Below are 22,028 nucleotides of genomic sequence, written 5' to 3' on the forward strand. Positions count from 1 at the left end.
ATCTGACTAATAAAACAAGACCATATTTGTCTTATCAAAGACCCTAAATCAACCTTTATAAAAAGATTAAGTCTAAGTTCATCTCATTGTTTCCATTGGGGCTTGCTCCCAATATGGGTTTGATCATTGAGTTGATTTTTTGACCCAACAACTTGCTTATGTACACTTTTTGAGTGCTTGTGGATACAATATGATGCTTACTAGCATTACAATCACAATCATCATCTTCTACTGCAACATGTTCATGTATAGAAATCAAGTTTATATTAGTACGATAATATGATCACGGGTCATTTTTATCTTTTACATTAATACTATATCAATAATATATATGTATAAAAATAATAAATAACGTTTTAATTAATATCAAATACTTAATCGACCTATTTGCTCGAAAAAACAAAAAAAATTTATCGATCGTAATAAAAAATAAAAATTTATTTAAATTTCGTTAAATAATTATAGAATTTTAAAAATATTATGTGAATAGGCAGTATATAAGATCCCTTCTGGAGAGAGAAAAAAGAGAAAGAGGGTTGAGCATGCCAAGATCCGACATGAGAGATAGAAAGGAGAGAGAAGTGGGGGAGGAAGAAGCAGCCTTAATGATTTGCATTGATTGAGGGAAGATGAGTAACAAGAAATCAACCGACCATTAATTAATTTTATAAACCCATACATTAATGTTTTCCCCTGTGACATGCTCATGCCGGCAACCTTATTCTTCAAAACATGTTCCTCCAAATAAACATATAATGTTTTTTTTTTATTCTCCTCCTACTAACATATAAATCATGGTATGAATCTGGGGTCCATTTTTGGAAACTTTTTAGGACAATCAAGTGTGAGAATTCAACTCAAAAACTTTAAAAACAAGTAAAATATTACTTTCCCATTGGCAATAGAATCAGACAGTAATGGATGAAATTTTTGTAACATGCTTTTCCATTTAACATTAAAATTAATTGCTTGAGTGATATCAACAACGTTTCGTGCATGACTTTATTTTTATATTTTTTTTATTAATAAATGATGAAAAATAATATTATTAAGATTTATATTTGATATATTGACGGTGTGGATTAATTTGATAAGAACAAAGATATATTTTTTTCTTTGAATTGGGTTTGACTTTTTCTTTCTTGTTAATGAAATAATCTGAAATTTGGCGATGAAATGATGCAAAATTATTTTAAAAAAAAATGGAAAAAGGGAAATGCAATTATGAAAATAATGTGTACTAGGTAAAGAGGGTGGTGGAGGATGTATGATTATTGCCACCCAAGATTTCAACACAAATTTGCAAGTATGAATGGAGCAAGGGTCTGGTAACAATCATGTCAGAGAATAAGAACGTGTGATAATGATGATAATACTACTACTTAATCATTACTAACACTCAAAGGAAATGACTAACTCTCTTTTACCAATTTTTAGGATTGGGAGGCATATTATATTGGTGAGTGAATGATGGAGATCTTTTTAATGATAAAATTAAGTATAAATAATGATTATCATTATAATCAAATATTACATCTCACGTAAAAATTATTGAACAGTCATATCAATTAACGAATTAAACTGGCATGGACCGAACAATTGGGCCACTTGAACAGGGAATCAAAGCCTGAGTGAACCCCCAGCAAAGAAATATATTATATATGTATAAAGTATATTTTTATTTCTTTTCTTTTTTGAAAAATATACAAAACATGAATAGCCCGAACAGATAATACACGAAACACGAATAACTTGATAATTATATCTTTAAACAAAAACTTAGAGGCATGCACAATGTCATGTCATATATTTGTAGCTTTTAAGAGAACTGATCTTAAAATTATAAGTAGTGTTTTCATTTTTACCTTTGCTAGACATTTGGGATTTCTCCCATATTCAAATGGGGTTATAAATGAAAGAGAAAAAAGAAAAAAGAATTCTCGATATATTGAATAATAAGTGGCACCACAAGTTCATTATTGCTAGCATGGTAAACAGGTTAATACATTGATACATGTCTCTCTTTCCCAAATGAAGATATTTCAGAAAGGACAAAAGATAAAAAAAATTAAAAATAAATCAGAATTTTTGGGATGATTTTTTTTTTTTCTTTCTCCACTTCAAACACTCTCCTGGTTACAATTACTACATAGAATATAACTGCAATCAGACAGGTCAAAATTGCTCCAAAGTGAGATGGATATCACTTCATATCCTTAATGGTCGGTTTCCAGAGCTAAGACGGTCAAACTTAGCCTTCTTTACCTGTGTTTTCTTGGTGGCAACTTGCTGGAAAAGATTTGGACCTCCAAAGTGCTGCTTATTGTGCCTTATCTTCTTCCTCTTACCCCGATCATATTCTTCATCCCTGTAAGAATTAAAAAGCAGGGCATTATGAGATTAAAACCTTTAAACCAGGCAAAGCTATTCACATACACTCTATGTGAGGAAATCAAAAGTGTGTTCTGTTCCAAAAATTGGCAACATCGGCAGCTAAAGATGATATTGCGACCAAAGGAGGAAAAAGAAAGAATGCATCTTTGTTTACTCACCATTCATCCAGAACGTAACCGATTTTGACACTTTCCAGACCACTTGCTTCTATGGTCTGAGAGGATGAGTTAATATCCACATCATCCCATCTTGCAACTGCATTGAGCAAAACAGGCCAAAGAATAACTCAGCTAGTCAGAGAAAAAAAATAACAGCAGGAGTGCAGATGATGCAAAACAAATGTGTTCCAAAAGAAATGCAAAACAAAACAAATGAATTTCAAAAGCATGAAACAAAGGAAAGAGAGCATAAAAGATTTAAATTCAGATGATGGACACTTGAGACAAATGAATTTCAAAAGCATAAGGCAAAATAGGAGCTGGAATAGATATTTTAGATAAGTACACACCAGTTGTCTCCCCCAGACTTTGGGTAAGCACATGCGGAGATGCAACCATTTTGCTATCTTTCAAAGAATCAGCTTCCCTAGAGTTACGCCAGTTTGCTTCTGAGACTGAGCCAGAACTCCTTTCTGCCTGTTGATCAGTTGCAAGAACGGTACCGCTCTGATAAATCCTCTCTTTAAATTCTCCATCTATAGTATTGACGAAGGAACTGGCACTATTGCTAACATTTTTCATATCAATATCATTGGCTGCCTTTTTCCTCCCACGATAAATCAAACCTAAAGTGATTGTGCTGGATTTCTCAGATGTAGATGGCCCCAGATCTTCAGGAAACAAATCCTCATCCGACAAAATTGTTTTACCAAGAACATGGGCGTTTAATGTGCGTTTCTTGCTCCTTTTATGTTTCTTCTTGCTGCGCATGTGTAGGGATGGCCTGAAAATTTTAAATCTTAGGCCAATATGCATGTTTTTACGCCGAAGCTTCAGATGCTTCTTCTTTGAATTTCTACAGGGTGCATAATCAAGAGCTCCCTTCTTCAAACATCCATTTGGCATGCTCCAAGGGGATTCGAAAATAATATTTTGTCTACCATCATCTCCCCTCTTGTTCAGTGACTTATCACTGGTACTGTTGTTGGAAGCATCTTCAACCTAAAAATGAAATGGGAATAAAATCAAAATCCAATGTATAAGTATTATTACAAGTGTTAGATGTGGAATATGATATATACAATCACCTGACTACTCTCACAGTTTGGCTTATTTGGAGATCCAATGGGGTCAACATTCTTAGATGTCTCATCAGTAGTACTCATAGATGGAGCTTCACCAGGAACTTTCTTCACTGCTTTATTAATACAATCTTCTAACGTAACAGTACTTGAAACCTCAATGTTTGAAGAAAGATTAATCTGGAGGCATAAAACAATTTACAAATTAAAAACAGGTGCAAAAGCCACCCATTTAGGAAAAGAAGACAGAAACTTGTGTAGGGAAAGAAACATGCATTTACCTTCTGCGATGGCTCTCTAGTCGCAAGCTTATCAGTGGCCAAGTTCTGGGGACCACCACAGTTGGGTGACATGGTCATAGGGACTCCAAAATCTCTTTTAGAATTTCCCCTCTCATTGCAGTCACTATCTTTGGCACCGATAGTAACAGTTGAATTTTCAATATTAGAACTGTCAACATTGTCAACTACAGAATGCGCTGATAGTTGCAAATTTTCACCATGAATAGGGTTTGAAACAGTTGCTTGTGACTGATCCTTCAATAATGACCCATTGGAAGAGGGAAAAACAGACTCCTTTTTAAGCACTGAGCTTTCTGCCATTAGGTGCACATTGTTTCGCTGAGATGGCACTTGCTTCATGCTTGTGTCCTTTGATAAGCCACCATTAACATTATCCTTTTTATTCATAATAGCAGAATTGCCTGCAGCACATAACTTATTCTCAACTGAACCAGTGTGCACCTCGTCCTTAAGATTTTGATTAAACACAGACTTTCCATTCACATTTGCCTTTGAGTTATCTCTCTGAAGAATATCAACAGGTTTCCTTGGAGCAATATTTCTTCTGTCACGAACATAAAATAACATGTAAGCCTTCTGCTCCAAAACAGTCCTCTCACTGACCTGGAAAACCTGTTGCATTATGTTTGGAAACACATTAGAAGGTTCATTCTGAGATCCATAATAATGCATCCAGAAGGATCTTTCAGATAATTATATAAGAAAAGGAGACAGTTCCTATCCCCACCCTTAATCTCTCTTCATTCCATTACATGTGATGGAACAAATATGCTTATCAATATATAAAGTAGTCCTCAATTTCCAATAATGAACATCTCTCATGGATTGCAAAAATAGCACGATAAGCCACATTTTTCAAAGATAACAATATAGGTTCAGAATCTTGATCCTTTCCCCTTTATTTGAGGAAATTGAAGAAAGAGGAGGCTCTTCCTAGTAAGTAGGGAATAATATCCTCTCACTGATCCACTCTACTAGCATTCTAATAGCTAGAAAAAATCTAAGGACAAAGTTGTTTCAAGTACCCTGTTGTCATCAAGGGAGTACCACATGCCACTTGATGTGCGAACAAAACAGTAGTAGTGGCCAGAATGAGTGCTCCATCCACAATGAACCAGAACGCCATAAAGAGTGTACTTCAAATCTCCTTCCTGCCAAGTCCAATAAACTTAACATTTCAATTAGCTATATAAAGCATGATGTCAAAGTAATTGGCAAGATATATTACAAGCATAGTTTCCCCACAGCAGAATGCAGCACATATTGCATTCAGGATGCAAAAATCTAACAGAATAAATATCAAATGAACAGTAAACTTCTTCCTAAGATCACTGCCCCTAAAAAGTCATAAGAGAAAAAACACTTATTTGACATTGCATTATTCTTTTGAAACTACTTTATGCGTGTCTCACCAAATGGCTTCGATAACCTACAAACTCAATGACTTGAGATAAGTTACAGTGTGCAACAGAAGTTCACTCACATTGGGACCACTGACAAAAGGCTTCATGTCTAAGGTTGGACCAAATTCAACTTTCCGGTCAATCTTTTGCCCAAAATCATGTGCACGAAATCTCTTTAGATGGATGGTGAGTACATGAGGTGCCTTGTAAACTGTGAGCTGTTTTATTGCCCTAACTTTATGCTTGCAGTGTTGGCATTGATACTGCTTCTCCCCTCCATCCAAAAGCTCCGCAGCAGTGAAGTTTTTAAGTGCTTTAAGCAAGGAATCGGCCTTAGCTATTTCAAGACTTAAATCTAGGAAGGGATCAAATGTATTGGAGCAGTAAGCACACTGCATGCATTTCACCTGAAGATGTAACAAGAAACCATTGAATAATGTAAAGGAGCATCAATTTAAAAGAAGCTTAACCAGCAACTTGAACATATATATTAAGTGCTTTAATTTCCCTTGCTTAATTGCAACACATACAGAAACTGTCAAAATCTAGCAAAAACTGTTTAAATTTGGTCATATCATAATCCAGCAAGAAATATTTTACCTGACTACGAAGGCGACCACCAAAGATCTTGTGCACCAAACTCTTCTCATAAGCACTAGGAGATTCACTTGGTACTCCTGAAGGTAAGCAGCACTTGTGCATGGATTCCAGTAGGTGTACCATGTACTCATGCGCATCCTCCTGTCGAGAATTGCGGAAGTTTCGAGATATGCCTAAGCATGAGTTCAAGAATAACAAGTTCTAGGAAAGTAAAGAGCAGAATGCCTTAATCGGGGGAAAGTCATTAATTAGCTACCAATTTTAATATTAATTGAGGTTTAATTGGTGGCTGTAATATAATAAGTCCGTCAAATGAATTTCAGGAACTTATAGCCAACAGAAGTGTCTTGACTAATCTCCATTGGCTACGGATTAATAAGGAAATATCTCATGCATGATGCACAAAAAGGATACATCGTAGGTTTGAGACCAGATCATTTGGAGCCAATATTCTCCCAGTTGATTGAAGAGCACGGCTAACATGTTTCTGGATAGCACATAAGGCACAAAATCCAGCAATGCGGCCTTCACAAACCAATCGAAACATGGACATCGGAGATGAAAAATAAGAACATAACATGTAAAGCTAGCCTTGTACGTATAGCCAAAGCATAACATACATTGAAGCACATAAATGAATAAGCACATAGCAAAAGCAGAATAGAGAACATAGTTTCACTCACAAGAATTTTGATGCTTGCCACTTTGTAGGTAAGCTGCTAAAGGCTCTGTGTATGTCAGGCATTGCAATACCGAATTTAGAAAACAAGTGTTTCCAAGATTCTCCAAACCAGCACCCTGTAAATTATTCAAGTGGCTAATTGTAAAATCCACCAATTGGAAACAAGCAAATACTTTGATGAAGAGAAAGAGCCACAGAAATCTCCAAAAACCGCATTTGACAAAGGACTCCATGTAAACAAAATAGGTATAAAAGCAAGCTCAAGGAAGTAACCCAATTTAACCATTCATGAAAAACATCCATGACAAATTAAGAAACTGAAAGCACGCGCAGAAAAAGAATAGAATTTCACATAAAATCATACTATGAAGCAAAACGTAAACACCACTAAGCTAAAACTAAACCTAACACATAATTTGAGAGAAAGGAAACAAATAGAAAAGAACCCATCAATAAATAACTAAAAGGATCAAAAGAAAAAGCTTACGATTTTACGAAAAGTAATCCTCAAACTGAGAACTGGATCCAACCCATTCTCCCACATATCCGACCCATCAGCCTTCCTTCCTGCAACACCCGCTTGACCAGACCCCATCCCGGTCGCCCGCTTCGGATCCGGCCCGGGGTTTAGCGTCTCGATTCTAAAATCCCCACCGATGCAACTTTTAAACCCATTGAAGGGCTTCCTTGCTGGATGGAACTCAATCTTTCCTTTAAAGAGCTGACCACCACTAGAAGAAGTAGAACCCTGTGTCCCCTTTCCAAGATCAAAACGTTCTTCTTTCTCTGTTTCCGTGGTCAATTCTGAGCTACTTATCATTCTTGATTCCATTACTCAAAACAAAAAATCAGGTAAAATATTCCGTACCTTTTAATTTCAAAATCTGGAGAGGAGTTTTTCAGTTGAAGAAAAAAAAAAAAAAGCAGAGGCTTTTCGGGCTTCTGCGCAAGAGGAAGAGAAAAAGGGAGAGGAAGCTCACTATTAAACCCTACTGCAAAGACTCCAGAATAAAAAATTACTAAATTATTTAATTAGTATTGATTTAAATACGTTGGGATGCGATGCACCTGATTATTGCTTAAGGGCAACGCGTTAAATTTAACCATGGCCAGTGCATCGCAAAACGCAGTGCTTAAAGCCAATGGCAAGCCGACACGACATGGTAAAGGCATGTTTCATAGGATGTTCCAAAATTTACCGTGTTGTGTGGAGTTCGGGATCGGTTGGTCTGAACCTTACAAAGATTGTACACGTGGCTATTTGTGGTTAGTGGTAGGAGAAAGATATGCCCACTTTTTGATCATGGACGGCCAGAATGTGAAGACGATGCTTTTTAAATCATTTCAAGGCGCATTGACTTCTGCCCACTTTATGGAATTTGTGTTAATTAAATTGAAATACCACTATTTTTGAAGCAAGATTTCTATCTGATGTAGTATTAATTATATCTTATCAATTAAATGTTATTATCTGATTAAATAAATAAATTAACTACAAAAATTCATTCTTAACTTGGATTGCAGACTGCAACTCGCATATATCAAAATCATTAATAATTACTAATTATCAATATAATGTTATTTGTAATTATACAGGTATTATGTTGCACAAGTTTGATGTTTATATGTCAACCGAAATCTTATTCTTAGACCTTATATAGATCACTCCTCAAATATTCATAATTTTAATTCTTACTATTTAGTAAAAGAATCCTTTATAATAGTAGTAAAAATTAAAAGATATTATAACAAAGGAAACAATGCATTATAAAGTTTGATAAAAAGATTTTTTATTATTTTCACTCAATAAGTAATATTTAAAAAATATTATTATTATATATTAAAATTAAGTGTGTATGTCAATTCACTCTTTAAAACACAATTTATACTATTTTGTGAAGTGTAAAGGGTGAATGTACTAACAAATCACTAGCTTTTGAAAGAGCGGTGCATCGTCGCTAATCGTTTACTACCACTCTTACTTGTAGGGGTGTGTGAATGTAAATCAAATCGAATTGAATTGAGTTTAATTTTTATAATTTGATTTTTTAAATAATTTGATTAGGATAATTAGATTATTATATTAATTAGGTTCGATTTTGATTAAAAAATTTTCTAATCGAACTAGCTAAATTTGAATGAAAGTATAATAAGATTTTCGTATGAAAAATAAATCATAAATTATTTATTGTTATTTGTATTCATATTTTTTAATTATTTGTTGTTTATATGAATATTCATATTATTTATTTTAATTATTTATTATTATTTATAATATTTTTATAATATTAATTTATAAAAAAATACAACATAAATAAATATATATAAAAAAATTCTCAAATTCAATTGTCGAAAACTGAATTAAATTAATCGAATTAATTCAATTTCGATTAATTTAATTATTTGTGAAATTCGATTTAATTTAAATTATTTTTAAATATAAATTCGATTAAATCGAACCCTACTTACTCGTAGGCCGACAAGCACAGACAATCCTACGTGTTCCGCATGAGACACATTACTTCAGCACAGAATTTAAGATCAGCTGTACGAGAGTATACGTGTTTCTCGGGCTCAAAAGCGTGGAGATCCAATAGATTCTGTCTGGGCCCCATGGACTAGATCAAACCAAAGATAACGTTTTATCTTCCGGCCCAAACTCATACTCTTGGGCTTGAACCTGTCCGGTTTGTACACTTGGGCTCAAACGAAGAACAGAGGCTTGGCATATATTTGGTCAAGGAATGTTTGGCAAGTAAATTACATATTACCTATGCCATCATTTTATGGTGAAAATTTTAAGCATGGCCTTAGATTCATGCTTCGCTGATGAATTTTTAGTCTTCATAATGCTTTTTTAAGTAAAAAAAAATTATACATCAATCAATGAGTCAAATATTCAAGTGTCATTTTTATTGCTAAGTTATTTATTTTATTATTAAAATTTAAAGTTTAAGATTTAAAAATCAAAAGATTTTTAGTTGATGATTTAAGATTAAATATGTGACGTAAAATTATAAAATAATATATCAATTGAGGCATCAAGTAGGAATAAAAGATTTTTATAAATTATTTATTTTTATCATTGAAATTTAAAATTTAGAGTTTATAAATCAAAGATTTGTTATTGATAATAACGCAAGATCGGACAGGTGAGGCAAATATAGGAAAAGAACATCGGACGAGGAGCACCGATTGAGACAGCAGATATTATCCAATCATAAAAAATTTCTCTCCAGGTGACCCCTCAACAGGGCCCGTGTTGAGAGGTGCGGGTCACTGAATGGGCTACTGACTTGGGCATGTGAACGACTGCTTTTCCTTGGACCAAAATTGGGCCCTAGAAACCATTGTTGCTTCAGCACAAAGTCTGAATTCTGAAACATGCATGCAACACATTGTGTCTTCTTCCCCCCACTTTTTCTTTTTCTGGTCAGGTTGATCTATCTGCTTGCATTTATTCTTCATCATAAGTAAAAATTAAAGAAAAAAAGAAAAAAAACCCAAGTTGACTTGTTAAAGGAAGTGCTGTTTGCATTTATGAGGAACATAGCTTGATAAAGCAAGCATGCTTGACAAGACCAGAACCAGAACCTTTCCCCACATTTGTAACTAACCCACCCTCAAGTCTAGTCTTCATGCTTCTATTGGACTAGGTTGCCAACCTTCTTCTTTCTTTTTCTTTTTTCCGTAAATATTTGATCGAATGTGTCAACTGATTCAGTTTATGTTTATGGAGTTGGTTAACAGGAAAACAACATACCAGATGTTTGATTGGTATAAACAGTTTTCTCATTTAGTTAAGCAGACCTGAAAGTGGTCATGGTTGTTCAGCAAAGTCTCTGCACCACTTTGTCTCATCAAAGCAAATGGGATGTTTGGGTTAGGTTCAAGCTATGTATATCCCTTCTGGCTTCTAGGCTGCTACATTCTTTAGCCTGATTAAGGTGGGCTAACCACCACATTATCTCCTCATCATACTCATGATGTGACATCGAGGCCATCATCAGTGATTAATCTAACCAAGTATTTTTATAGGTAAAATTTAAATGAGTTTGTACCTACTGATGCAAAATTCCTGAACCCATTTTGGAAGAATGCTAGAAAGTTAACTGAAAGGAAGAAAGCAATGTGGGAAGTTTCAGGGGGAGGAAACTGGCATGAAGATTTGGCCTTTGTGAAATTTTCCCAATACAGCCAAAAGTAAGGTAACAATATTTTGTAGTGATTTGGTGGTTGCTTCCAATGACTAAACGAAGGAGCAGACATAGGAATCAGACAGAGCAGAAAGTGGAAACGAACGAACAAGGAGAGAACTAGAGACAAAGAACATAATGATCCCCAAGTTCTCTTTGATCTTAAGGTAGCTTCTATTGTAATAATGATATATATGAGTAAGCTTAGATCTAATTGATTATCTTTTGACAGAAGCTTGGAAGCTGTCATCACCATCATTATAGAAATCTTCCTACGCATATCTTTTTACTGTTTGTTATGCTGTCATTTCCCAATAATTTATAGACAGGAATCAAACATAGAAGACAAGAAGATGATCATCAGCTATTGAAGTTGCTTAACATGGACTGAAGATTGGCATCAATCACGATGCAAAATTCAGGACTTGGCCATCTATATTTACTTCATCTGTCAATCTAGCTATGTGCTATAAATGCTTAACAAATAAAAGGAACACATATGTATATAGTTTGATGGGGGAGCCTTAAAGAATAAGGGTTCAACTTAATTATAAAGATGATCTCTCCTCCCCAAAACCACCACTCCGCCCCACAAGAAAGAAAGGGTTCAAATTCAATTGAAGGAATCTTCTAATTGTTAGGAAAAAAGGGGGTAAAACTGAAAGTTCTTGGCCCACAGTTTATCAAACCTATGAATGAGGGGGATTGTAGAATGCTTCCAACTTTCAGGAGAGTGCCTTGGAAGCATGGAAAATGAACACAGAAGCAGTAAATTAAGGAATGCCACCTAGTTGTTTCTTAGTAATTGCAGCAGAAGCCGACCTGCCATGATGTGCCGTCCATGACCCGCAAACAAAGCAATCACACAAAAACAGGGTGTGCTTAGATCAAGAACAAACAGGGGAAGACAAGAGTGATGGATTAAAGAAGTGTAAAAAGTGAAATTGAGTTGGAGGATATAGTTGTTAATTTTCCATGTGTAAATGGTGGCTTACATCACATATACTTATCCCAATGGCACAAGCTTATCATCATAGATTTGATTCTACAAATGCTAAACGACAAGAACCCTTAGTAAAAGTATGATTTGAAGTGTTGAATAAGGGAGGATTTTAAACACTCCCCAAGTCTCAATTTGCGTGTCAATTTGGTTTATTAATCATATCCCAGTATGAGGCTCAAAATCAAATAATGGTGATAATAATAGAAAAAAAATGGGGAAAATTGGAGAAAAAGAGAGAGTAAGACACCCCACAAGACGCGGTCTCTTTTAGGCTAAATACTTTAAAAATTGCTGACTTCATTGACAATTTCACTTGAGGCCTTGAATTTCCCAACAGAATTACCTTCTATCACGGTATGTATCTACCGTTTGATTGTTGGAGAGTCCATCTGATTTGATATTTTTGAGCCATCGACGGCGGGAAGCAAAAGCAACAAGGGCACCCCACTAGAGCCTACTTGATCTGCATAAAGCACAACCATTGCCCGGACCAATGGAAAGACTCAGAGAGGCAAGGGACAGACGTGGAAGAAGAGAGAGAAAAACATGGAGAAAGCAATGTGAGAGAGAAAAGTCACAAGCAAAAAAAAAAAAAGGTCCGAGTCAATTTATTTGAAAATTCAGACGCTCCAATTCTTCAATTCTACTTCACCAAATTCCACGAAATTTAAAACCCGGCTTTAAAAACCTTTTCTTTCCAATACCCAGATCTAAATTTTCCTCAATTTGATTCAATTTCTCTCATTTAATTCATTTCCCCTGTTTCTGTTCGAGCAGAGCATCTCCTCTTGTTAATCACTGTTCGAGTTGAGCTTTTTCTTCATCTTTCAATTCCTATTGCTTCGTGATTAGCCTCTCCTATCGTTGGTTCTTCTTTTGATCTTAAATTATCTTAGTTTTAGAAAATTCTCCAAAATTTGAGGAAAATTATCTCATTTTTCCCTCCCCTGAAATCCTCTGCCTTGTCCCCTTCCAAACGCGCAATTCTCAGACCAAAATCTCAAACTTTCCTGTGCTTGTCAATCTGGGATTCTTAAAATTTTGACAAAAATCCAATCATGGGAATCCAAAAAGACATAGTCAAATTCAATGTAGGAGGCAGAATCTTTCAAACGACAGCTACAACACTCGCAAACGCAGGCAGAAATTCGTTTTTCGGTGCGTTATTTGACGACAATTGGAACTTACAACAACAACAGCCAAACAATCGTCAAGAATTCTTCATCGATCGAAACCCTGACTGTTTCGCTATCCTCCTTGATCTTCTCCGCACAGGCGATCTCTACATTCCTTCAAATGTCCCCGAAAGGCTTCTTTACAAGGAAGCCACGTTTTATGGCTTAATTGACCATGTTCGTTCGGCCAAATGGGGTCCCTTTGATGGTAACAGGTTAAAGCTGTCTAAGTCAGTAACAGGGCGAGCCCCAGGGGATGGAACAGCCATCCGAGCTGGTCCTGATGGCGGCTGCTGTGTGGCTCATGGTAGCATGGTTCATGTTTTTGATTGGATGTTAGAAGAACACCCGCCAATCAATCTTGATTACCAGAGAGTCAACGACATTGGTTGGGTCAACCCTGAGAATGTTTTGATAAGTGCTTGTGAAAGGTTAGGGAGAGGAGATGGTGGGATGGGTTTGTTTAGTTCATCTACTGGAGATTTGAGATATAAGTTTAATGTTGTTCATGATAATCAAGTTAAGAGTTACACTGCTGGGGCTTTGAGTTTTAGTCCTGATTATAAGATTTTTGCTAGTTGTAAAGGGAGGAGCAATGAATATGGGATTGGGGTTTGGGACCAAGTTACTGGTAAACAGATTGACTTTTTTTATGAGAGTCCTGGCTGGTCTCTTGGTGATGCTGATAAACTACAATGGTTGAATGGGAGTAACTGTTTGTTAGTTGCTACCTTGTTTCCTAGAAAGGATAACTGTTATATTAGTTTGCTTGATTTTAGAGAGAAGAGAATGGTCTGGTCTTGGTCTGATATTGGTGCTCCTTTAACCGTTGATGAGAAGAGAGTGAGAGATGCTATTGCAATGGAGGAATGCAACTCTGTTTGCGTAGTGAACGAGTATGAGGATTTGGGGTTCATGGATTTGAGGATCAGCGGAGGAAGTGTGAGGTGGAGTTCCAGAAGTAAATTGATGAAGGGGAAGATGCCGGATGAGCCCTGCTATCCCAAATTGGCATTGCATAATGGGCAGTTGTTTTCGTCAATGAATGATTGCATTTCTGTGTTCTGTGGTCCTGATTGGGTGTTAACATCAAGGCTTCGAAGAAGTTATGGGGGCTCAATCTGTGATTTTTCGATTGGTGGTGATCGGCTCTTTGCACTTCACAGTGAGGAAAATGTGTTTGACATATGGGAAACTCCACCACCGCCGGTCATATGATTCAGGTCATGGTTTGATTACTGTAGCAGTGTTTCTTCCGTTTTCCATTTTTAGGTAGCAGAACATAGAGGATGAACTTACAATTATAACAAATATCATAGGCTTAGGCAAAGATTACAGAGTGATAGTTGAAGTCATGTTTGTACAGAGTTTTGCTTCCTATTTCAAAGAAATGAAAATTGATTGCTAAACTACCAGTACCAGATATTGTAGAAAGCTAGAAGTTCTAGAGATTGTAAAGTGTTTGCTCATCATTACAGAGGAATGAAGTTGATAGCTCAACAATCATAAGTTAAAATTTCTCTTCCTGCTTAGAGATACATCAGCGATAATCTTTAGAACTGTTCATATTTTTCCTGTTTTTGAACTGACAAAGAGTAAGCTCCCTAAGATTTTCTCCTTTTTCTGTTCGGACAGACCTTTATCTTTTCCTCTTTGGACCCCTAGTCCTCATCAAAGTCCCCTCGCAATGTTTTTTAATGAATCTCACAGTCACAGGTCTAACGTTTGTGTTTTGTGTGCTCTTTACATGTGGGCAGTGGCACCTGCTTTACAATCTTCACAGGTATAAACATTTGACAGAATTATGGAGTGTCGGCTTTGCCTAAAGTTTGGTAAGTGGCTAACAACTTTAGTTTCAGATGAGTTTCGATTCCATACAATCCTAAATCTACTTTGAATCTCCAAGGGGGCTTTTGTCAGGTACATCAAATCTACTAATGATAACCCCTATCACAACAAACTCTGTTTCCTACCTTGCTTTTAGTAGTCTTTGGTTCATTCATGAACCAAACTCCACCAGTTCTTTTTAAGTTTCAGACTCTATTTTTGCTCAGTCCTGAGATACTGATTCAACTGGATCTCCACCGTTGATGAATGCTAATCTCCTAAAGATGGAATAGATCCCAACCCAAACCCCACCAAGGGAAATATAATATGTCTCTTGTCTCTGTTACATAATGATAAAATATTGTAACTGAGATTAGGTTTGGCAATTAGTTTAACACTTAAGCTCAAGTGTCAGGAACATATTTATATAAGAAGATACCCTGGATGAAAATCATTGTCAGCCATAACGATTACTGGTGCCAACCAATGTCATCCTGATCGTTGGGTGTTTTTCCATGTTAAATTTTATAAGCAAAGTACTGACATGTTGTGTCAGTCTTAACCATAAAATGAGAAAACAATTTGCAGCAAAGATGCTGTGAGGTTGCAGTATCAGGTTCAGCTAATGAGCAACCCTCTTTCACCATGACAAGTTGCCATATACAAGATCTAACATTGGCAGCAAGAAAGCAACAAAAACTTTCCCGGAAACTTCATCTATAATACTTTCTTCTATTAAATAGGAAATGTTAAAAATGAATGACTCAACATAGGAATGAACAGTTGTGTAACTGGAAAAGCATACCTAATTTGACCTCAAAAAGAGGAGGCTAACGGATAAGGAAGAACCAAAAAGCAATGGACCCCGAGGTTTTGAAAAAAATCAAGCATAATCAGGCATTACTCTTTTGAGAAATGTAATTGGTGAAGATTCTTGAGGGGCAAGTTCGTCAAAAGCAATGTAATTTTGCTCCTTATGGTAAACATGGCAGACTGTCATTATTGTCTTCATCAGACGCCAATTCCATGTAGCCTCATTCAGATACTGTCATCAACATGCAAAGAGAACCTCCATTAGCATCTTCTGGGAGAGTTAGTACATGACCATAATCTTGTTCTACATTGCTTTAGCTAATTCTTTACTTACACCCTTCACCTATTTTTTGAAGATTTTTTCTTTTTTTTTTTCTGGTGATAATTACATCAAATTTTCAATTGTAGAAAAAGTAATTTCTGATCTAACATCAAGAAGAAAAGGGCTGGGTGATGAACTAAGTATATATATAAAAAACACTGCTTGTCATACCGGTCCCCAGTTCTCTTGAATAGACTTATGGGCTGCTCGTAGATTATAGCTTGGTATCCTTGAAGAAACATGATGGGGAATGTGGACATTGATATCATGGCAGAGGATCTCAATCCTGTCAAATATATAAAAAATTCGGATCCAAGAAGAGGTAATAAACAGGATTTTGAATAAGAGAAGAGGGAGGAGGCCTTCCATAAATATGATGTCTGATAAAGCTAATTCTACCATCTAGTTTAGTCAGCTTCAGCGACACATGATGGCTAGTCAAATAAAGGTCAATAGTAGAGTATATTAGGAGCAGTATTATATTTACCAACGAGGGTAATCACAATGCACTGTTCCATTCAGCTGAGCCTGAGCTGCATTCCATTCATCTGAAGATTTGAAGGGTATATGAGGAGCAGTGTGATGCACCATTGTGAAAGTACTCATCTGTCCATTTTAAGAAACCAAAATTGCTGTAATTGAAAACAGACATTATCTAAAGAACTATTACAAATAGGTCAGACAAAAGAGGGAAATTGGGAAAAAAGCCCTGGATGTGGAAGATAGAAATGTGCATGCCATTTATCATGTAATTAACCATAAAGAAATCACGCCTAATGAGCTCTCGATTTGGCTTCAGTATAACAAAGAAGCAAAAGCTCACTGCTCTTGCATGATTGAAACACACAACCATGAAGAGAATATTATTAGTAATTTACGAGAAATAGTAAACAAAATTATAAAAGACACCCACTTCAGGCAGCAGCTTTTAAGCATTAATTTGGCCAAATATTTGACCAAAAGAGATAAGATTGGCTTTCCACATGATAACATCACCTTATAAGTTAAATATAAGGTTTAAAAAACTGATATAGAGTTTTACCAAATATCAAATCTTATCCAACAATATTTGCCTGTTTAAGATGTTTAAACTCATAAAATATGAGACCAGAAAGTAGCATTACCCAAAAGTGATAGCCCAGCCACGGCATTAGCCAAAACTTAATCCATCCTATGATTCCTGTCTTGTAGATGATCAACGGCCATCCAATTGCCATAAATGCAAAAACACAAGCCAAACTGGTCTTCACCCTTTTGACTTCGTTTGGTCTGAACTTGTTCAAATCAAAGTGCCAGATCAACCTACACATCAAATATGCAGATGTCTCATTAAGAAGATGAAAATAGTGGAAGTGAAATGTGCTAACTCATTAAAAAGAAATGTAGGCACTAAGGTTCAAAGGTTAAAATACCAAAGCAACCAACTATTTGCATTACATACCAGTGAGCTATGGACATCCAAGGCCGAAATGGGCCATATCCAAAGATAATTGCCTTGCGTAAAAAAGGAGAAGTCTCAAACTCTTCCTCCCAAACTGGGTGCCAAGCAGTGTCTTCAGATAGCCTACAGATATGAATAACGAACAAAATTTTTTAAGTTAAGAATACAAATAAGAGATGAATAGTTCAGTGGAAGTCAAGAACAAGCATAATTACAATGTATGAAAGAGGAAAAGCAATGGAATTTGATAGAAGTTGAAAGCCACACTAGCCACCTAAGTAACAATCAGTATTAAACAACTTGGGTAGAAATTCAAGTGTTCACACTACATAAGGGTAACAAGATGAAAAAGGTGCTAATCATCCAAAAGGGTAGGGGACTCCTCCCTAAGAAAGAAATCAAGCACATATGCAGCAAAAATTTATTTGCATTTCTGTATTATATATGTTCCTGTGTATAACCAGTGATATCAAATGACAGATTGAAAAGCAACATTCTCCAGTTAATCATTTGAAAGAATCTGACAAAAATTTCAGATCAGTAACTAGGGCACACTCTTTATTCTACGAGGGCTATTTGTTCATTAACGTGGAATATTGAGAGAAGAAAACGTAAGTCTTGCAAAAGAGAGTGGTTTCAAGATGCTGATACATAGTAGGCGCATTCCTCATAATGACATTGAAAACACAATACTAGGACAGTATACTAACAAAACGGGTTCTATTAGAAAGAAAAATGAAACAAAAAAGTATCATACTTACATGTTTGTCTTTGCATGATGCCGATCATGCTTAAACCGCCATGGCTCATATGGGTATATTAGTGGCAGAAAGGCCAGGGTTCCCACAACGTCTTCCAATAATTTGTTTTTGGAGAATGATTTGTGAGCGCAATCATGGCCTATAACAAAAAACTAAAGAAATGGGAGGGGAATAAGAAAACAAAAGAAGTCGGCATTGAAGTATATTGAGTTTGCATTTATAATAAATAAAGGTTAATATTAAAATATAACATGCGGAGACTGTAAAGAAGCTCACCCCAGTTATTGCTGTCCCTGTCCATGCCCAAGCCAAAGGAAGTAGATACCATGGGGCTTTTGAAATCATGAAGATCCCCAATGCATAGGAGGTGACAGATATTAAAACTGATGTCCATGCTTTCACATCATCAATCTCAAACACCTTACAAAAAAAAATTGGGAAGAAAAAAGGAAATGAATAAAGAGATTTATTATTTAAATAATGGCATATATACATTCAAGTTCATAATTTCAATTCCGTTTAAAAACAATAATATTCATGCTTATTTTTTCTTTAGTTCAAAGTATCATGGTATGGTATAAAGAAGTAAAACTTCCTTAAACACCTTGACTCCAGTTTTCCTTGAAATAAAAAAACCTTTTACCATAATTAACAGCTGACATCTGGTTATGAGCACATATCTCCAACCATGAAAGGAGCAATGTCTCAATTGTTAAATAAAGTTAGCTGGTTACACAATCCTGCTTATACAGATGAACATATGGCCTAAAAGTTCGCTCAGCAGTAAGCCCAAAATGGCAAAACATTATACTTTGGACCACATTCAGGGAAAAAGATATAAATAAGCAAGAAGCCATCAGAAAATATACCTTTTTTGGAAGGGTGTCTAGTACATCCTTTAATGTAACATTATCAAGAAGTGGCTCTCCAATTTGCCTGAAGCCATATCTCTCTGCTAACTGTTTTCTGTACTCAGCACTGTCTGCTGAAGATGGTGTTACCGGAACTGCCACAGCTTGAATGACTTTAGTCCTTTTCATGGGAATTAAATCCTTTTTATTACTAATTCCCTTGAGTAGAAGGCTGTCCCACTTCAAATGACAGATACTTGCTAATGGAAAAAAAGGAGAAAGGCATTAAAAAGGTAAAATACTGGTAACAAGAGGATATTACATAGAATGACAGAAAATAGGATGCATACTACACTAAATGCTAATCATACATGTGAGAAGCCTAAAACCTCTGAGGCTGTAGAAGATTTTTAAACATGCAAACTGAAAGGACTGCATCGATTATGAAACCATTAAGCTTAATGGCGTTTAGCTCAAGAAGTATGCTCCTTAATTTATGTCATATCGGAGATAAACTAGTTCTCATAAATCCATGTAGTTTTTGGCAAGACGCTGCACATGGGATATGATAAACTACAAAAAGCTAGCCACTGCTCCACTTGAAGTTGTTTCAATTGAGTGTATTGCCATCCATTGTTTCAAGTAAGGTAAGTTGGTATCTACAAATGATCCAGATAATCTTCTGGTGATTAACTAATTGCTGGTCCCAACATAGAAGGCAGTAGGAGGAGTGATCTGGACAGAATCCATTGAGTGGCTTCTCTGAAGACTTTAAACCTTAAAGCATGTTCTTGCAACCCCCTCCTCACCAACCCACGCCCTACGCCTCGTCTAAATAGGTAACACAAGAAAAGGAACTCTTTTCATATCAGGCCAAAGGCTGTTTGAAGTTTTACTAGCTACAGACAAAGACTTTTATTTACAATAGAGAGCATCTAGATAGTGGTTTCATTGTTGCCAATTTGCTTGATAATGTACCCCATGTCCATTTTTCCAGACTAGTTTATTTTGCAAGCAAATTGCAGTCATTGCATGCGTATGATCCTTGAGACTTGTTCTCATAAAACTTCTATTTGTTTGTTACACTTTAGCTTCAAATTTTCGCAGTGAAAGCTTGATTCTTCTTTTATTTTTATTTTTTGATAATTGGAATCAGATATACTAATAATTTTAATGCAGGTGACTAAGGCACAGCGTCAAAGGTTTTTATATCCAACTCACTTGAAATTGAATTGCCATAGTCAACCGAGAATGCAGCTCATAACAAGTACAACGAAAAACGCTAACTGAAGAAATACATCAAATTAGCAAAACCCAAATCACCAAATGAACCAAAAACCACATTAAGTAGACAATAGCTCGCATCTCTTGAGCTTCATAGAAAAGATTAGAGAGAGAAAGAAAGTTGAATACCTGGAGAAGAATGGGTAGCAATTCTTTGACTCCTAATTGGCCTTTGACAAGGACCCTGAAAATCAAAGCAATAAAGGAACGAAATTTAGAAGTAAAACGTAAAATCAACGAAAGAATAAATTTTTAGACAGACTGAAGGAACAGAACATACCAAGCAAAGGAACATAGAATCTGCAATTTTGCAAGCCATGGGAACAGAAATGCAGAAAGCACCCAGCTTCAGAGCGCACCGTCCTTCCCTTCCCTTCTTAAGAAGGCCTTAAATGAATGTGAAGAGAAGAGGAAGTAAAAGAAGGGAGGAGGGAAATAGATAGGCTTTTTAAGCCCTTTCTAAGGACAAGTTGACAAAGGGACAAAAGAGAGTCTGTGAAAAGACATTGAACCTCTCAAATGTTAAAGACTTGAGAGAAAGGACATAACAATAACAATAACTACCGCAACGTTCACACTTTGTGCTTGTGTGTCTCTTGCTCTCTTACCGCCTCTTTCTGTGGATAGCAATCCACGAGTCGTGCACTGATGGCTACCATTCATGGCTTCTTGGATTTTTTTTCCTTATTTCTTTGTTAATGTAAAATGAGGCTATATATGCCCATGGTTATCTCTTAATTATATTTCCTAAAATGTGTAAAAGAAAAATGAACCATGCTACAATATTTAAACTGCTTGTCTTTCCTTATTCTTATCGGCACTTCTTCAACGAATCAAATAATCTTTAGCAGTACATTTTGTTTTGGTCGATGAAATTAAGGATGCGTGCATCACATGCCATGAAAATGGACATTTTGTCACATTTTCCTACTGCCCAAGTATTTGCACTAGTTTCATACTGCAAGAATGTTCTTCCTCTCGGCCTAACACATTGAATTGAAAGCACGAATTGCGTGATAACTTTGCTCCATTGATAGTCACCCACTGCTTAAAGTATTTCTCAATCCATTTCCTACCCATTGTCATTGAACTCAAGCCATCAAAACGGCAGAAGCGCCCAAGTTGAGGTACTTTGACAAACATTTTCTATTCTATCCTTCATCAGCCAATGAATGAATGAGAGTAACGTCGGTCACTGTTTTGTGTCAAAAAAATTGACCACCGTCCTTGTCTGACCCCATTGAAGGAGCAACCTCGTGGGAGATGAGGTTTGTGAAAACGGAAAAAAGAACATGTGATCCCCAAGAATTGACCAATCCATCGTGGTGTTTAGACGTCAAACATCAAAAGCAATGGCGATCAAAGGTTTACAGGTGTGACAATCAAGAAGTAGCTAATAAGCTTCACAGCCATGGATCGAAGTTCCTTCTTTTAACAAAAAATATATCAAGGCCACTGGTGCTGGAAAATGGCCCCCCCTGCAGGCTGTCTACTGGCAACTGAAATTTTTAACTACATATAAGAGGAAACTGGTCTAACAGCTACTAGTGTTTTGATTGCAGGCTACCATGGAATAGTTATTCCTATAAACATTTTGGTAGAACCTGAGAAGAAATTTCCTGTGCCACTGCTTTGGCATAACATAAAATAATGATAAAATTATTGAATGCTTAAAGTAATGATAAATTTATTTTAAACCATAAAATAGTTAATAAATGGTTTGATGCGTTTGCT

At 36.0% G+C, this 22,028-nt stretch overlaps 3 protein-coding genes across 4 annotated transcripts; 1 reads left to right on the forward strand and 2 right to left on the reverse strand.

Moving 5' to 3' along the window:
- Nucleotides 1-1,926: 1,926 nt before the first annotated feature.
- UBP23 (ubiquitin-specific protease 23) lies at nt 1,927-7,616 on the reverse strand. 2 transcript variants are annotated; one of them, XM_088810006.1, is made up of 12 exons: nt 7,490-7,612; nt 7,109-7,407; nt 6,623-6,737; nt 6,354-6,464; nt 5,940-6,112; nt 5,420-5,746; nt 4,962-5,087; nt 3,916-4,548; nt 3,641-3,814; nt 2,903-3,554; nt 2,553-2,649; nt 1,927-2,368 (listed from the first exon to the last, which is right to left on the reverse strand). In XM_088810006.1, the coding sequence occupies exons 2-12, from the start codon at nt 7,214-7,216 to the stop codon at nt 2,209-2,211; spliced, it is 2,676 nt and encodes an 891-aa protein (XP_088666132.1). In that variant the 5' UTR covers nt 7,217-7,407; nt 7,490-7,612; the 3' UTR covers nt 1,927-2,208. The 2 variants fall into 2 exon arrangements, with proteins under 2 accessions (XP_088666132.1, XP_007011945.3); XM_007011883.3 differs by having other exon boundaries at nt 7,109-7,616.
- Nucleotides 7,617-12,217: 4,601 nt separating this feature from the next.
- On the forward strand, nt 12,218-14,410 carry LOC18587854 (BTB/POZ domain-containing protein At2g24240). Its single transcript, XM_007011885.3, has one exon. The coding sequence runs from the start codon at nt 12,879-12,881 to the stop codon at nt 14,211-14,213; it is 1,335 nt and encodes a 444-aa protein (XP_007011947.1). The 5' UTR covers nt 12,218-12,878; the 3' UTR covers nt 14,214-14,410.
- Nucleotides 14,411-15,534: 1,124 nt separating this feature from the next.
- On the reverse strand, nt 15,535-20,820 carry FAD6 (fatty acid desaturase 6). Its single transcript, XM_018128399.2, has 10 exons — nt 20,575-20,820; nt 20,424-20,478; nt 19,029-19,270; nt 18,436-18,579; nt 18,160-18,311; nt 17,399-17,521; nt 17,082-17,259; nt 16,445-16,563; nt 16,129-16,243; nt 15,535-15,867 (listed from the first exon to the last, which is right to left on the reverse strand). Exons 1-10 carry the CDS (start codon nt 20,611-20,613, stop codon nt 15,706-15,708), a joined length of 1,329 nt encoding a protein of 442 aa, XP_017983888.2. The 5' UTR covers nt 20,614-20,820; the 3' UTR covers nt 15,535-15,705.
- Between the last annotated feature and the right edge of the window lie 1,208 nt (nt 20,821-22,028).

Source organism: Theobroma cacao, chromosome 9 (genome assembly GCF_053813885.1).
Source record: "Theobroma cacao isolate CCN51 chromosome 9, ASM5381388v1, whole genome shotgun sequence".
NCBI lineage: Eukaryota > Viridiplantae > Streptophyta > Magnoliopsida > Malvales > Malvaceae > Theobroma > Theobroma cacao.